The sequence below is a fragment of the Labrus bergylta genome, chromosome 10 (genome assembly GCF_963930695.1).
Source record: "Labrus bergylta chromosome 10, fLabBer1.1, whole genome shotgun sequence".
Lineage (NCBI taxonomy): Eukaryota > Metazoa > Chordata > Actinopteri > Labriformes > Labridae > Labrus > Labrus bergylta.
In genome coordinates, this window is record NC_089204.1 from 22,476,185 (window position 1) to 22,489,476 (window position 13,292).

A 13,292-nucleotide genomic window follows, 5' to 3' on the forward strand; every position below is an offset into this window, starting at 1 on the left:
ACTCGGAGTCAAAGGGAGTAAAAAGGATTTTTGGAAAAACCTCAGGAACCCCCCGGCTACAGGCTTGATGCTGAAATGAAACTCAGTCACATATAAGTTCTCCATGACCTTATCCTGGTCGTTAAAGGCATACTGATTGTTTGTAAAGACCATGAGTTTATGGTTTGATAACTTATGTTCAAATCTGAAAATAAGGGAACAGGCTGGATAGCAGCCATGCTTCTTATATATGAGTATGATCTTTGGTCATAGATCAGGATTTGGTGAACAGTTACAGAGTGCCGGAGAGATTCTGGAGGCAGACCGAGGGATGAAGCTAAAGAGGAGAGGGTCAGCAAAGGGTGAGAGGGACAGTAATTTATACCAAAAGAAAAGCCACAGTGACAGCCTCTTACTTCTTGCACAAACACCACATATGCTACCCTAGTACTTGACAAATAAATCTCTCTCTGCACACAAGCACGCACTAATACACACACACACTCATCAGTTAAGCTGGCAGAGGCTCAGCGGAGTGAGTTACAGCGTGCCTCACATAGGTCATCGCAGCAGAAAGAAGACTGGACAGTGCCAGCAAAATACCCATCTGAGATTCAGCAAGAACCGAGCATCCGCTAGCATCTGCGGGGGATCAAATTAATTGCCCCACAGTATGTCTCTAGTGGGACCTGTGTAAAACAGGTGAGGTAATGTGGACATGGAAGTGGATTAAACAGTGGATTAATTCTGAAGCCAACTTGGGTGTGAAAGCAAGTTGCAGTCTGTTTGCTTGAGGAAACGGCTGCACTTATCTAATTGTGGGCCGGGCGAATGATTAGTGTCAAAAAAAAGTGCTAATGGATCGGAGCCTGGATTTAGGATTTGAGACGTTTACGTCCCATTAAAGAGTGAAAAACCTACCAGAACTCTGCCAGTGAGTGTCTGAGCGGAGATCATGACACCGGCCCAGTCTTTGACGGAAGTCATCCATCCCACCTCGCTGGCTGGAACCTCCTCCTTCTCATCAGTACCCTTTGTTCCTACTGCCGCCTGATTGTTGGCCGGGTTGTTCACCTTCTGAGCCTCCTGCAAGACAAAGCAACAATGTGTGTGAGAAACTGGAGCATGTTAAAGATAGAAACAGGGATGTGGCCTGCTTTAGGGATAAGGAGAGTTTACGCAGGTGGAATAAAAGACACAAACTTGTAATGAGACCTCACAGAGAGGAGAGAAGACATTATAAACTGTTGGAAAATACATTGCTTTTCCAACTGGAAACCATGTACTGGCAACAATAGTCGTAAGAATACACCAGTTGTTGATTACAAACAAGAGGACTTCTCTTGTACGGTACATGATCCAAATAAAATGAATATTAGATACACAAATGCTTTACACAGCTGACAACAGGAAAGTATATGTTGAACTTTTGATGATGACAACTAAATAACAGTTAAGTGAAAATCTAAAGAATATAATCAAGGAAATTGAAAAAAAACTCATATTATAAATAAGCCCATACTATAAAAACTATCCAGTAAAGTATATGAATACAGCTTCTGTTCTCATGATCCTGTACACATCCACATTCATGACAGGCAACAACCTCTGCGGGCAAGAAAAAGAACTATGATTGGAGTGATCATGCCATGGTGGCTTCCCTCTGCTTTAAGTTGAATATATGTGGGTTTGAATGTGTAATAGAAAGCAAAAAGAATGAGTTTGTGTCTTCCGTCTCACTTTTGAGCTCATACGGCTCTTTGGTTTAATTGTTCCTCTGGGTAGAGCGAGTAAGACCGTTGTTCTCATGCAGGCCTTTCGGAGTTCTTTCTTGTGTCTGACTGAGTGAGCAGAGTTGCATGGCAGTTCATTGACATGCTTTGCTTGGCATAGTCACTGCAGGCAGCTGTTCCTCCCCAGCCATTCTCTCTCTCTCGCTCTCTCTCTCTCTCTCTCTCTCTCTAATTCTTCGTCCCCCTGGCACTAAAAAGGGAATAAAGAAGATTTCCCTGTGTTTTACATCCTTTGAGGCAGCAAACTCCTGCGCTATAACGCAATACAGAGACATGTTCAAAGACTAAGAGTAAAGTTTTGTGCACTCATAAATCCATTGGATGAGGCCCAGCAAATGGCGTCCACGGGGAATCCCTGGAATTGCAATAACTTTCAACCTCCTGATGGCAGCCCATTGCTCCTTTCCAAGAAGTCATGCTCACGTTACCACAGGGTACTACGCATGCAGCACTTTACAGAGTCCCTCCTCACAGTGACATCTGACAAGTAGCCATCAAAGAAGATTATGGGCCATGTCAACAAAGAAAAATGTGTTTCCCAGCACTTTACCCATCACACTTTATTTGAATGACCCCATAACATTCAAAAAAATGATGACGTCAATAAAAAAAGATTTGCTTCTAAGGAGAGTTTGTTTTTCGCTGTTACAGCTGACACATTCCATTCCTGGAAGAGTGTGGAGCAATAACGAGCAGCAGAACTCCAACGGCAGGGGTCACCGATCCTGTATGTGTGCCCACACGTAACAACAAAACAAACCCACTCTGCAACTCCTGCATGGCTAAAGAGCAGTCCCACATCTGATGAGCCCAAGAGAGGGCTCTGTCCACTTCAGGAGGATTGTCTGGTCAAAATTGGATTACATTTCATAATGATATGCCATGGACACAGCTGCCATTTTCCTAATTCGATTCAAACTCCATAACAATGCCAATAAACTGGCCCTAAAAAAGCCTGGCTAAGTCATAAGATCATTATCTGCTCCTGCTGTTGGGCCTCTGAGTACTACCGTGGATAATACAGTTACTCATGCTTTATATCCTCATTAAGGGGATTAGTATTAAGAGACTAACAAACTTTTACAGTACCTATGATGAGGGTAATTTCAAGTATTTAGTGTTAAAGCATTACTGAGCGCAGACTTATCCTCTGATATTTGGGGATTAAATGATAAAACCCTCATGTACACAAGATCTACAAGTTCAAACACATTTCCCGAAACCTTATATATGATCCTGTTGCCTGGAAGCAGAGGGATATTCTAAGCTGTAAATAGTTCAATATGCAAATCTAACTGAAAATGCAGACTGAGCGACTAAATCTTCCCATAAACTCCCAATGACCCACAAACCCTTGTCTTTACTTTTTTCAGTACTCACTCGACTACGTAGCCGACATGCGTCTTGCCTGTCACATGCCCCGAATATTCAGCGCAGTGTGTGTTTGTGTGCATTGGGGGTCACCGTGCACAGGGATGTCTAAGGTTTCACTCTGATTGGCTGTGTGCCTGCTCGATAGCACTCCAGGCATGTTGTGGTGGCATAGTATGTGCGAGTCTGTGCTCGGCGCTGTTGGCTACAGGGCCCCGTCAGCCTCGCACTCCACATTTCTCACAGTTTGAACACACCGCATCACAGTCCAACTACTGTATCACGCAAGTCACGTCTCACAGAAGCACTACCTGCTTTCTGGCTACTGTTTCCCGCAGATCTGTTTTCAAGCATGCCGGAAATGCCTTCAGACATAAATCATGTCACAGCAAATGTTTTTGTGGTGAATACTGCTCGCTGACTGACAGCTTCGCTAATGCAGCATCATGTCATGAAAACACACAGCAATGACTCCACAAATAGTTTGACGGAAAAAGGACAAACTGCAGCAGATTTAGAGCTCACTTGTACGGGTGAGATTTAAAATAAGCACTTTGAACTGTTGTGGAATTATAAGATAGTTTGAAGGCCTACTGTGTGTGAACAATCAGTACCACCTATACACACTTAGGGGTTAGGTGCTGAAGGTACATTTAGAAATGTATCTCAGAGTAGCATGTTCTTGCATCAACCTTCTAGGACCTGTTTTTAACCATGACAGAAATGCTTTTGGACATAAATACAATTGCAGCAATTTTCTGGTACAAGACAGTTCTGCTGACACTGTTTTCCATCATGAAACATCAAACAGAAAGTTTTATTAAATAAGACGAACTGCAGCACATTTAGAGGTGGATTGTACAATGACGATTTTAAATCATTATTTTGCATATTAAGAGTTTTTTTTAGAGATGTTTTCTCTGTGTGTCCAGTTAGCATCACTGGCACACACCTTAATAAACGGGCTATTAGGACATGCACAGAGCTAACTCCCAAAGTAGCAGCTCTTAGCTAATGTTTTACACACATTTTTGTCAAGAAAGGTCAAAACTTGTTTGGACACAAACCGTATCAAAACATTGTTTGAGGTGAACTGCTAGCTGATCGACAGGTTTGCTAACGCTGCATACCTTTATGAAAAACACAAAAAATGACTTAATGACTTTTTTAAAAACACACACAACTTTATAGGGAGACACGGCTTGTGAACAGATTTCAAAGTAGTATTGTGTATGGTTAGGTTTTGTTTAGAGCGTTTTTATTATGCGCTAATGTTAGCATTACGGGTGCAAACCTGAATATGGGGGACTAAACATTTTTTTTTTTATCTCTTACAGATGCTATACCTATTCCTTCCTTGGGTTTCCTCTGTACATGTTTTCGAGCATGCTGTAAATACTTTCCAACATTATTCATATCACAGCATTTATACAGTACCGTAAGCTTATTAGCAGGATCGCTAACACTGCATCATGTCATGAAAACCAAAAGACTCTTGAAATAGTTTTATAAAAAAGACAAACTACATCATAGTTAGACAAGACCGTAAAAGCCGGATTTTCTCCAATCTCTTTTGATTTGTATATGTTTTTAAGATAATGTGGCTCCACCACTAATGCACACGTGTAGCATGGAGGCTAGACGACATTAAGCAGCAGTAATGGTCTGCCGTGTGTCCGTGTGAGCATGTGTGTGGCGAAAAGGAACACATGAATAATGGATGCAGTCATAAACTGATGGTTGGGCAGATCAGAAGAGACAGTGTAAACAAGGAATTGCTTCTAGTTCATTTGAGAGGCCGGGGGTAGGCCTGAGCCGAGGGAGAGAGGAGCAGTGAAGCAGGCTGCCACAGGAGAATCCATCTGCTGGCTATATATAACACACCTGTGATGTCAAACTGAGAGAGAGACAGGGAGAGGGAAGGGGGAGAGGGAGCAGTAAGAGCGTGTATTTCTTGCTTACTCAGAAGGGGAAAGATTTTCTAAAATAAATATCACTTTATGTTTATACATTAAGTGCCTCTCTATGTAATATTTGCCATTGTAAGTGGCGGACTTTGCCACACCCATGCTCGATTCTACACTTGGTGAATTCAGAGGAAGAAGCCAACTTTCTTTTTGTTCAGTCCTCCACTTCAATCTGAGAGCTCTATCCACTTACTGCCAGCAGCCAAATATTTTCTTAATTATCAAAAAATAACACTAATGGATTGTTTAAAGTTCTTAATAGCGTTCACCAAACTTCAACTTTCATTTTAATCGTTTTAGTCATTAATGGGAGAAGTAATGATGTAACACCTGTTAACGTTTATTCTTTCAAAGGTATTTAGTTCATCTGCCTACTTCAAGACACCTTTTTATAACAAGCACATGAACAGTGTTAATATTAGGATTGTACCAATTAACTGAGTACACAGGGGAGGCCTGGTAATAATGAGCAAGAAAAAGATGACACAGGAAAAAGATAAAGGGAGAGACTGACGGAGATAAAACAGGACAGGGACAAAGAGACAGGCTGGGAGACAAAGGACACCCACTCAAAACAGGAGTCAGGGGGAGGAAAAAAAGATCTACTGACAGACAACAAAGCAAAGAGGGCAGAGATAATGACAGAGACACGCAAATTACATGACATCAAGAGAGTCGGGAAACTGAGCAAACACAGGACTGACAGATAGGGAGAAAGAGGGATGACAGTGAGGGATATAACGAGTGGATAAAAGACAGACAGCAGGACAGATTAGGGGTAGAAGAAATAGGAAGTAAGAGTGAGGAACCCGAGACAGCTAGAGAAGACAAGAGAGAGACAGAAACATGCCCATGTGACTCCGCTGATCTAACCGGACTTGGCTTAAGCGCAGCTGTTCCTCTGGCTTTAGTCCGCATCACTGGGGAAAACTCTATTCCAGTGTGAGCAGCTATTTATAGCCTCACCCAGGGAGACGTGAAACTAGTGAATCTCATAACGTGCTCTGTTCCCCCTGTTTGCTATTTTTAATGCCAGTACAGTTAGCCTGTGTCCCTGGGTTACAGACCTACACTGGGTCACAGCAAAAGGGGAAGAGGAAGGCAGAAAAAGTGTTTATACATACTATAAAGTGTGGGTGCACACACAAGGCAGGAGGGAATCTGACAACCCTGTAGTGGGGAAAGCTGTTGTTGTGTTTTAGGTCATGCCTTCTTAATCGTATGGAACTAAGCGGGTCAAATGTGAAAGGCTAATTATCATTAGGCTATGAATGTGATATGCAGCTTGAGTTTTTCTGCAACAACCACAAAAAAATACTACAGCAGTGTAGTTATCAGTGATGGACCAACTCCTCACAGTTACTAGTTACTACTATCTTTTTTTTATGATTCAATACTGATATTATTTTACACATCATCTAGTGCTGTTGTGAGAGTGTGAGTGGAAAAAAATAGCAAATTTTTATGTAACATTGTAACCAACAATGAATTAAATTGACCCAACAGTAGATTTTGGAACCATGTGGTGAACAACATACCTTGCTATCAGTCTGTTTAGTCCTGGCTTACAGATCATAGAGTTGGCAGTGAGTTAACTCTAACAGTAATGGCGTTAAAGTCATGTTTTCCTGAGTAACTGTATTGGAGGGATACATGGAATTGGCCAATATAAAATCTATTTTGACAACTAGATTTTGTATTGGACAATACCACATACCCCTAAGATACAAGTGTGCCAAAGGAATATTTGTTATGAACCAGAACCTGAAACACAATATCACCATGTTGACATTGGTCCATATTAAACATTTCCCATCTCTAAAATCACAGCAGGCATGTGCTGTCCTTTTATGCCAGGCCTTTGGAGCACTGCAAGCCAGAGTAGGATTAGACGATTTGTGGACACTGCACTAAATGGATGACATTACCAATGTAAGCAAACAGGAGAACAGGCCAAAAGCTTTACATCTCTCTGCATCACCACTGGACAGCACACTCATACACACAACAGGACTGGAAGTGATTCCTCAAAATGGCAGCACTCCAAGTAAGCTTTTATTTTTTTTATTTTTTGTCCCCGCTGTGACGTCTCCTTGGTTGGCAATGAGAAAAAATGAGACAGTGATATGAAAGAGCATAATGTACGCCTGGCAGCACATGCTGTCTAAGATGTACGCTCTTTCATGTCTTTGCTCAAACAAAAGGGGACAGAATAAAAACACTTCCGCTGCAGATGTTGCTTCCCTGCGACTGAGGGGGAACGATAGAATAAAAATCTTCAATGTACTGTGTTGTTGATTCATTATCCTGTACTCCGTATCTTTCATTGATACAGCGTTTCAAGCCCCAGTGGTCCAGAATAAAAAAAGATGATGCAGTGAATTGTGGAAAATGAAAGGTCAGTACTTGTCATCTGTAACGGCTTCGAGTTTTACCATCTTAATGTCAGTAGATAATAGACAGCCGATGCTTAAATGAGGGCAAATTTAAGTAGTAAGCTATAATAGAAGTACCCAAATATAAGCCTTAAATGGCAACATCTTTGGTGTGAAAACCCTAGCTTAGGGCGAGTAAATGTTAATGTTGGGTGTTATCTCTATCTAGATTTAATGGTTTGGCTGCAGCTTAGAGGAAAACCAACCAGAACCGGAGTTTCCACTTAGTTTAAAATGTAACCTCAGCATTTTCCAAACCAAATAAAAATCAATACCATAATTTTCTTTGCACTCTCTATAACCCCTACAAACCCAGAGACGCTGGCTGAATACACGTGATTGGAATTTGAACCAAACTATCACCTCTGTGCTCCTGTCTGTGAGAGCTCATAATTCACACTAAACAGGGTAAGAAGCTGTCAATCACACTCTCCGCCTCTGATGGAAATCTTGTTGCCTCTTCTGCTTATCTTTGCTCTTACAGTCTTTGACCGCGAGTACAGACAATTTCCCCTGTAATCACCATGGAAATCGGACATTAAAAGGGTTGATGGCCCTGAGAAACGAAGTCAATAAAAACAAATAAGAGGCAACATAATTACAATGATAAAAAGGATTGCCAATTTCACTAATGACTATGTATAAGAAAAAAGTCCCATTAATGCAACGCGCCACACACAAATCATTTTCTTCTCCATGTGCACATGCAATTATTGGCTATTTAATCATTGACAGATTCATGATGTTATTTAAATCTAGAGATGGCTTGTTCCTATGGTGACATACACAGTCTCACATTCTTGTTTTCTACGCAAAATATGCACGACTTGAAAGTCAACGCTTCACATTCTTCCACACAATGTGCTTTTCAATGTGATTGCTGACATGTGAAGAATTGAGAAGCAGTGGTAATCTTGCCAAGGACGGAAATCACAGTTTTACATACATTATCTGCTGAAAGCTTTTGATTCTTTGTACAAAGAGAACATTTGGTATATGGTACAGTAATTTGCCAAGATGTGTTCTGACCCAGACTTCGACCTACAATATTTTCCCAGAGGGAGCTGCATACCATTTTATCCTATCAGAAAGTAGGTGGAATGGAAAAAAACATGCTTGAATGGCATCGGCTTTTATCCTACTATAGCCATCAATGGCTCAATAACCTGAGGCTCATGTCCACCATTTTGTACAACAGCCCAATGTACATGTGAATTGTTGTTAAACAATGAACACCCATTTGGAGAGTTGCGAGAAGGAGCCTTAAAAATGGCCAAATAAGCTCCCAAGGCATTTACACTACACAAAAAAAATATACGTCCAATTTCCAGCTTTTGTCACGCTGTGCAATTCTCCGGAAAAAAATCGATTGCTAAGTGTTACTTGGTGTTGCTACTAAATGTCGTTGACCTTGGGATGTTCTTGTTGCTTATAACCACCAACCTCTATCTCTTCAGCAATACCCTGAAGGTTGACTCTATTTTCTATTATTGCTCCAACAAACAGCACTTTCAGAGGTGCTGGACCATTTTGTGTGTCTGTGTGTTTGAATACCAAATATATATGTGTGTGTGTGTGTGTGTGTGTGTGTGTGTGTGTGTGTGTGTGTGTGTGTGTGTGTGTGTGTGTGTGTGTGTGTGTGTGTGTGTGTGTGTGTGTGTGTGTGTTAAGGGCAGTGATTGATTTCTATTTCATCTGGGTCTAGGTTTGTGTCCGTGTCACTTACCACACCTATGAATCAGGAGGTAATATTGTGCCTCCCAGCTCGCAGCCTGTCTGGACCTCCTTACAGAGGAACTCATATCTCACCTAACAGAGCTTCATCAGCAGCAGGACAGTCGCAGCACACAGCACTATACTGAGGCAAAGGTGGGGTCTTTTTTGTGTGCAACAGCACATGTTTTAGAAATTGCCAAAAGGTAGGAAGCCTTATTAGGTGATATTCTTCTAAAATTGAGTAGAGCATATAAGATAAAAAATATGTTGTAGCATGAACACCTGCAGTTATTTCATGGAATAACTTAAAATCCTTTATACTTGACATAATCGTTTTGGCTACTAAACCAAAAATTATAAAAAATTATAAGAAAAATATGGAGAGCACTCCAAATTCACTCAGCGGCAAGGAAGTGTGGACAACAGGAACGAGAAAGCCTGCCCGCTTGAGTCTGGCTCCAAAAGCCCTGAAAGTCACATACAAACCTCAAAATAGCCAATCCAGTTTTTACAGTAGAAAGAAACATATTTACAGCCTGGTACAAAAAACGATACTGGTCTGTGTAACAGTTTGTAAGGGGGCTTAAAACCCGCCTCAGCTCCCGCTATCAGCCTTTTCATTGGGTTGACCTAAAGTTAGGCTGAGACAGGATTTACAGCTGACGCCGATGAGCCTCCAGAGCCTCCAGAGGCTCCAGAGCCTCATGCAGAAACAGATAGGTGACATCACTCAGGCTTTGTCCATTTACTGTATATATACAGTCTCTGGCTTCAACACATGGATTCCGGTGTTTTAAGTCAAAAAATTAGCTAGCTAGCAAGTATCTAGCACTGACACTTTGCAGGTCATTCTTTGATTTTGAAGCCTGTAGAGACATATGTGTTCATTACCCACACATGGTTTCTCATCATTTACAATAGGGTAACAGTTAGCTTTTGTTTAGTATTATCTCACTGCTGCACTGCAGTTTCTTGGTTTAACACTGTCACTCCTTAACCTGAGGTCGTGACTTTTGCTATTTCAAAGCTCTTGAATGTCACTCTTTCTACTATTCAAATATGGTATTTGAGTACATTTGGTTATGGATATCCGTCTATAAAGGACAAGCCTTTACCAAACATTAATAATTTCTGCTTGACAGAGTGACCTAGGTGTGCACTGAAGAATGACTTTCCTTATCATACTGACTGACTCTTTAATTTAAGAAATGAAGGAGCACAGTAAAAGTGCCCTCCCTCAAGAACAGCCTCAGTCATTGAGCATTTCATCGGTTATTTATAAGAGCTTATTACCTATAAATCCCTAACTTGTAATTCTTCTGAAAGCCTTATTATGATTTATTGTATGAAAACATTTCATATGCTTAATACAGTATATTAAAGCGTTCAAAAAATGTTTAATAAAATCACATACTCATCATGAAATTAATCTTCACAGATATGACATTTGGGGATATCACTTCAAAAATCTGATTTAGTTACCAATGCATACATGATCTGATAGTATTAAATGTTTGAATTAAATGAAAACAGTTTGAAATGCAAAAGTTCAAAATGCTTCTTTTTATCACGTATCAAGTTATGAAGCAGAAATACTTTTTTTTTTTTTTTTAGTTGTTTGATCATGCTGTTTCATATCAAATATGCTTCTGTTGGTAATTTTTCCAACCCTGCTAATTAACTGAAAGTATGAGCCTTTCATCCATTTCCCCACTAAAATTACAAAGCAGCAACAGCAAACAGGAGCAAAAACAACAACAAGCCCACAGCAACAGTCTTATCAAGCAGTCACCTGTCTGAGCCATGATCCACTATTGCCCTCAGAACACTTTAATGAGCTTTCCTCCTAAATACAGACCGACAGAAAGCCCTCCGTCAGTAAGCGACTCAGCGTACAACAGGCGGATGAAATGCGGGGGCCTATTACCTTCTGCAGAACAGAAGAGCAGAAAAAAGACCAAGACGGTAGCAATTGCCCTAATTGGCTCCCTGCTGTCGAACCTGCATTGATCAATGCGCCTCACTCTATGAAGAGCAACAACGATGACTGGCAGATACATTTCTTAACAGCCAACGGGTTCTGAAATGCAGTCTTGAAAGCAAACAACAAACATTCTTCAATTGCTATGATGGAAGAAATAATTGATGTATCTTCTATTTGTCTGCAAAGGCAACAAAAAAGGTCATTGTGTGACAAGCAATTGTATGTAAAAAAAACACTTTAAACCAATTCTATTTACAGTATAACCAATTCTTACAGATACAAGGAAAAGCCATGTCGTCACTTGTAATACAGCAGCTTGTCCTGCGGCCTTAAGCTTCATAATGGGACCACTTATATATGGTAGCATCTGTTTGCCATGTGCAAGGCTCAGTAAATAACTTTCATAACTATGTAACCTTCTGTTGTGTTTTTAAAGCGAATTCCAATAATTGTTTCCCATTTGATGTTTATTTCACCTGCGACAATCATAACCACGAGGTTGAAATTGGGAAAGTGCATTGGTTAAAATACAGTCGCCTTTGAACACTCAGAAATGTTATGTATTAATGGCTGTTAAAATGTGGATAGAGACCAACAAGAACAGTTCTGTTATTCAATGATTCACTCCCACCAGAAAATGTGTAACCACAAAACAACTGATGAGTGGGAGCATGATGCATGCACACATTATTTGAGCATCGTCCATGCATAAGATATGAATGGCTATATACGAGCGAGGTGTTTCAACATGCCAAGCTAGCAGGTGTGCGTGTATGTGACAGAACGTCCAAATGTTTTGTTTTTGAGCCGCTTTGATTCACAAAGATATGTGGAAAAAGGATTACTCTCTCCTCTCCGGTGTGATGCCTTCCGACAATTATAATGGCCGTTCATCTTCCCATTCTACCTTCAGAGCTCTCTCACTGGTTTAACTCTCTTTATATTCCCTTTTCATTTGTCATCTCCTCCCTATCGGTCGTCAAATCAAACCACTATTATTCACAGTCACAGTTGACTGGCCATAAATCAACCCCTGAGGTACACTTTGAGGTAAACTGGTACAACCACATATCCCTCAATCTTCCTTTTCTGCGTTTCCTTCCTTCTACCTTCATTGTCATCTCTCTTTTTCATCAGTTCCTCTCCGTTTCTTTTTGCCCTCGCCTCTCTTTTCCACTCCACTCCACTTCAGCAGCTTAAGAGAAGCCTGAAGAGACCAAGGAGATTAGGCTCTCTCTACTTGAGAGACAGGTCTCATTACCTTTATCATCTCCTGATACAATAATTCGCTCCAAACTCTCGCTGATGGCAGCCGATGCGCAGGACTACGTGAATTTATTAAGACAAGCTTAAGACTCAGATTTGAAGCAGGACAATAAGGAAAGCGGTACGGGGAGGAATTTCAAACCACAGTTCCCTCGTTTAATTGTTGTGATTCACACAGTTTAGATTCAATAAAAGACCTTTCGCTAATAAGCATGGCTGGATTGAAATGATTCCCCTTTGTGGAAAGTGTCAATTAGGTTCTTTAATTTGCATTGCAAGATATAGGGGTCAACAATGCTATTTGGGAAATGTTCTTGTTAAAGGCTGCAAAGAAAGGCAGTCAACTGAGCCTAATGATTCAGAGTCTTGCCCTTGATTTGAGAAGAGCTTGGAGGCTAACAAATGGAAGTGCAAATGATTCTCTAACTCTAGGCTCATTTAATCAGTTTAAATTTAGATCTTTCCACTCCCACCGGGTAAAATAAATCAGCTTCCTTCATACAGAATTTGCATGTTTTAACCCTGGAGTAAGAAAGAGGAAACTGGGAGAGAAAACAAAGGGGATTGTTTTGGCTTGTTTTCCCCCTATCAACCAACACCAAGGCCCCGCAGTGTGTTCCACAGGGAAGGTTGTGTTTCTTTACTGTAACCCTCGACGGATAGGACTTTGACCTCAGCTAACAAGATCCATTAGGAGGGACTGGAGTCTGCAGCAAGTGCGGATACATGTTCCCAAGTCTACAGAGAACCAGTGTAATTATGCAAGATGGCAGCTCGGCAA

At 40.9% G+C, this 13,292-nt stretch overlaps 1 protein-coding gene across 4 annotated transcripts in view; it reads right to left on the minus strand.

The window, feature by feature from the left end:
- Nucleotides 1–13,292, minus strand: part of kcnma1a (potassium large conductance calcium-activated channel, subfamily M, alpha member 1a) — a 155,344-nt gene that overhangs the window by 113,399 nt on the left and 28,653 nt on the right. For all 4 annotated transcript variants that reach the window (XM_065959235.1, XM_065959236.1, XM_065959233.1 and 1 more), the window contains exon 2: nt 901–1,065. In XM_065959235.1, the coding sequence (XP_065815307.1) occupies nt 901–1,065 (165 nt within the window). The remainder of the gene's footprint in view (nt 1–900; nt 1,066–13,292) is intronic.